The following is a 4,069-nucleotide window of genomic DNA, read 5'->3' as shown; positions in this document are numbered from 1 at the left end:
CATTACAATTAATGTTATCCAATCTTTGTTATTTCTCTACCATACAAAAAAATGCAAGTTAGTCCCTAAACTTAAATTAATTAAAAATTACTTTATATTTTTCCTCTCTATTTTATTTTCAAATGTTAGAGAAGTGTAAAAAAAAATCATACAATTAATTACTCTACTATCGAAGCTGCACAATGACTTTTAATTCATTCAAATTTTATTAAAGAGTATGTCAAAATTCAAAATGTTTTAACAATGATTGTCCATTAATACAATGAGCCACGTCACTGAAAAAATTTAGTCAAAAACCTTAAACACACAATATTTATGATTAGTACTAGCCTATTACTTGTTACTTATAAATTAAGCTTGGGAAATTAATACTAAAATAAGAATGAGTGACTCTTGAGTTTAAAATCTCAAGCATGGAAATGGATTGTATACATCTAGGTGTTTTGTATTGATTGATAGATTTCCCTCTATCAAGAGCATAATCCATTAATTTATTGAATGTTCCCTCCTCCACTATTCTTATTTCAAGAGGTGTAATGGATTTAGCCGTTACCCTAGATTTCTTATAGGTATTATTTAAAGATTCCTCTATAATTAGGCAACAATCTTCAAGAATTGATTTGTGATGTTCAACCATTGTTTCCGAGCTAAAACTAAGCTCCTGAAATAAAACATAGTGACTTGGTGTCATAGAGATGTCTGCATAGCTTGTATAATCAATGAGTTTGCTACCAATGATCTCCAAATTATGCAAACAACTATCTACCCCACTTTGAATCTCTACTTTACTAGTGTTATCAAAATCAATTGACAATAGAACATTCTTCTTGCACACAAATTGGAATTGAGGAGCTTCATTATGAAATCCTGTGACCAATAATATATCTCCCATTCTATAATGATACAATCCTGTACATTAAAAAAATTGTAAATATAATAACTTTTGATAATATTTACAAAGAATTAAGACAATAAAATGAATACAACAAAATTTAAAAATTATTGAAGAATAAATATGAAATTTAAATATTGAATAATGTGTTTTATTTTCTTCCGATTAATTTGTTATCATGATAATGTGAACAGATGTATAAGTCTAACAATACTGCAAAAAACTAAACACAATTTAAAAAAATGAATTTATATCGAAAAATATTAATTTAAAATAAAGTCAATTTGCATATTTAGAAGGATCAAGATTGCAACTACAAGGATGACCTCACACCTATGAACATGTTCTAGCGAGACAAATAGGTTGGATCTTTTTTGATATGATTAAATTTTGAATTATAATTAGATTAATAAACAAAATTAGCTAGATGAATTAGATTAAACTAAAATTGTACAACATAATCACAAGAATAAACAAAAAATTAACCAAAAAATAAAAAATAAAAAATAAAATACCTAAATCAAAATATACTTTAAAACAATGCACTACAAGATTATATAAATACACTATTGCAACTAACAAAATTGTAGAATATGCAAATCCTTGAGCTTTCCAAAATTTCCTCTAAATAATATTAAAAATAAAAAAGAAATAAAAATAAAAAATCTACCTGTATATGTAGTGACCACGAGTTCATAGATTTGACCAACTTCCACGTCAACGAGATTCACTAACTCTTGCAGCTCTTCATCATCTTGTGGGTCTTGCTCATCAGATTCTCCCTTCCTTAATGGAAGAAACTCAAAATAACCCATGTTGGGGAGAAGTGTGTATGACACATCCTCGGGATTGCATAACGGTTCCAAATTGATCCCAAAAGGCACTATGAGAAACCGTAGTAGTTAGAGACGAAAGGAAGTCCCCCTCTGTAGTAATTGAGAATAGGAATGTATTGAGCCATTGTACCAGTCACAATAACATCGATATACTTTGCGTTGGGCCACAAGCGTCTTATGGTGCCTTCCCACCTTCCATTGGAGCACTCACTTCTGATTAACTGGGCCAAATTTGGGTCTGGCTGGAGAATCTTGGTAACGGCCTCTCTTACAAAAGGGTCCCTTATTTCTTTGTTGAGGATTCCACTTTCAATGTGGAAGCACAATTGCGTCCAATGCTGTTCCAGAACACGTATGGCCATCAGGAACCCATTAGCAAACAGGGCGCCCATTCTCATGACTTGTTTTCTGTGTAGGAGAGCACAGAGCAGCTGAGAGTACATACTCTCGTAAACGTCCGTGCACAGAATACATTCGATAGGGCTGGTGTAGAGGTTGCAGTGGAAAGCATCTCTGAACCGCTGGCTTTTGTAAAGGCTGGTCGTAGCTGAACGGTACACCAATCCCCCTGCCGTTTTCATTTCATCTCTAACAAAAATAAAATGCAATGTATTCCAATCGCCCAGTTCTTCCACATATCTGCACATCAGTATTCCAATGATAACAATTGTGCTATTTTACAGAACATACATGATCTAAAAGCAGATAAATTTTCTTATAATAATTATTAATAGTTTCAATTTTTTTCTTGCTTTCTCTTTTTTCAAAACAAACATATAATAATACTACTTGACTAAATGAAAAAAACTCACACCAACTAATCTGTGAAATTATCAGAGAAACTTAAAGCTTACTGATTCCTGACTGCCCTGACAAGACCGAAGAATAAATTTCTTTTTTCTGCATAATCCGTGTTAGTTGGCAACATCTTTGGCTCTCCCTCCGATGTCCCTGAACTGAACAAAATTCACGTTTTTTTAAGAGAAATAGTTGTGTGAATAAAGAGAAGGCACCATAGCTATGCCACAGCGTACCTCCTGAGAAATTCCGTGACAGGAAGAGCACAAAGGATTGGAGAAGTGTCTCCATCGGCAATGCGTTGAATGTGAGGTTTGAGATCGTTGTACGTGATGAGGGGCAAAGCCTTCTTAAAAGCCTCTCTATCGCTGCTTCCATTAAGGCCGTAACTCTGCAAGTATTCTGTGTTAGCATCGGTGGTGAGAATAGCAGACAGGACTTCCCTCTGCACTTCCTCCGCCTTGCTAGTCACATTCTCAATAAATTCCAAGGCTTTCCGGTCTCTCCCCCTAGCGCTTCGAGCTTTCTCAAACATTTTCTTTTGGAATCTGGTTGGTAATGGTTGTATCCCTATCAGAAGCTAATAGATTTGATAAATAGTGGGTTCCTTGGGATGAAAACATTGGATAAGATATCCCTGAAATCTTATCCTATCATGACTCTTCAATAGAAATTCATTACATAGACAATTTTAGTGCGCGGTCAGATCACTTTCCACTGATCGCTCTTTAAAAAAAAGAATGAGCGTGGAGTCTGTCCCCACCTACCAACAAGATGCAGAACAACACGAATCTTTTCATTATTGAGGATTATGATGTTGATACATGAGTCATCTCCAAGCGCATATTACACCTATATAATAGTAAAAGGTTTAGAAACTCATTAAATCTCTCTGCAATTTGAATCAAGCTCCATAACCCTAGTGTATCAAAAAATTTGACCACCTTCTCCAACATGGATTCACCAACAATTAATATCTTATCATTCTCTATTTACTATTCTCTATTTACTATTATAGTTTTTTTTTTATGGATGATTTTTTATTCATAAATTTTGAAATGGGAGCATGAGCTTTAGGCTGAAACCTCTTCGAAGGATAGAGGGGTATCCATTGAAAGATTATAGTAGTTTAAAAAATGTTCAAAAAATATATGTCATCAACTTAGAAGAAGATTGTATATTATTCATATGAAAAATTCAATCAAAATTACAATAACAATGATTACATTTATAGACTACTGAACCCTATCAAACAAGAATAGAAACTATAAAATAATAACAATTTTCCACTGTGTAGACAATAGTTTCTAAAGATCAAAAACTAGATTAATGTTTATCTTAGCAATTTCTAAAGTTCTATTTTATTAACAAAACAAAAACACAATCTAATAGTTTCCATTGCAGCCTTGATCTCCAACACAACAATCATCAGTGCACCAATCTAATCTTGAGCATATCAAACTTATCTTCAATCTCCTTGTGAATGATCAATGGAGATGAGCCCCAACAGACGTCTAAGGGCAGTAAAAATAGACATAGGAAG

The 4,069-nt window shown here is 33.2% G+C and overlaps 1 protein-coding gene across 1 annotated transcript; it reads right to left on the bottom strand.

Moving 5' to 3' along the window:
• Positions 1–340: 340 nt before the first annotated feature.
• LOC131029516 (indole-3-acetic acid-amido synthetase GH3.6-like) lies at positions 341–3,061 on the bottom strand. The gene is given in 5 exon segments (XM_057960021.2): positions 341–909; positions 1,563–1,772; positions 1,775–2,367; positions 2,583–2,684; positions 2,763–3,061. Coding segments are annotated over 5 exon segments (1,773 nt in total).
• Positions 3,062–4,069: the final 1,008 nt, after the last annotated feature.

Source organism: Cryptomeria japonica, chromosome 5 (assembly GCF_030272615.1).
Source record: "Cryptomeria japonica chromosome 5, Sugi_1.0, whole genome shotgun sequence".
NCBI lineage: Eukaryota > Viridiplantae > Streptophyta > Pinopsida > Cupressales > Cupressaceae > Cryptomeria > Cryptomeria japonica.
The sequence above is the reverse complement of the archived record's forward strand: the minus strand, read 5'-3'. Positions and strand labels throughout refer to the sequence as shown.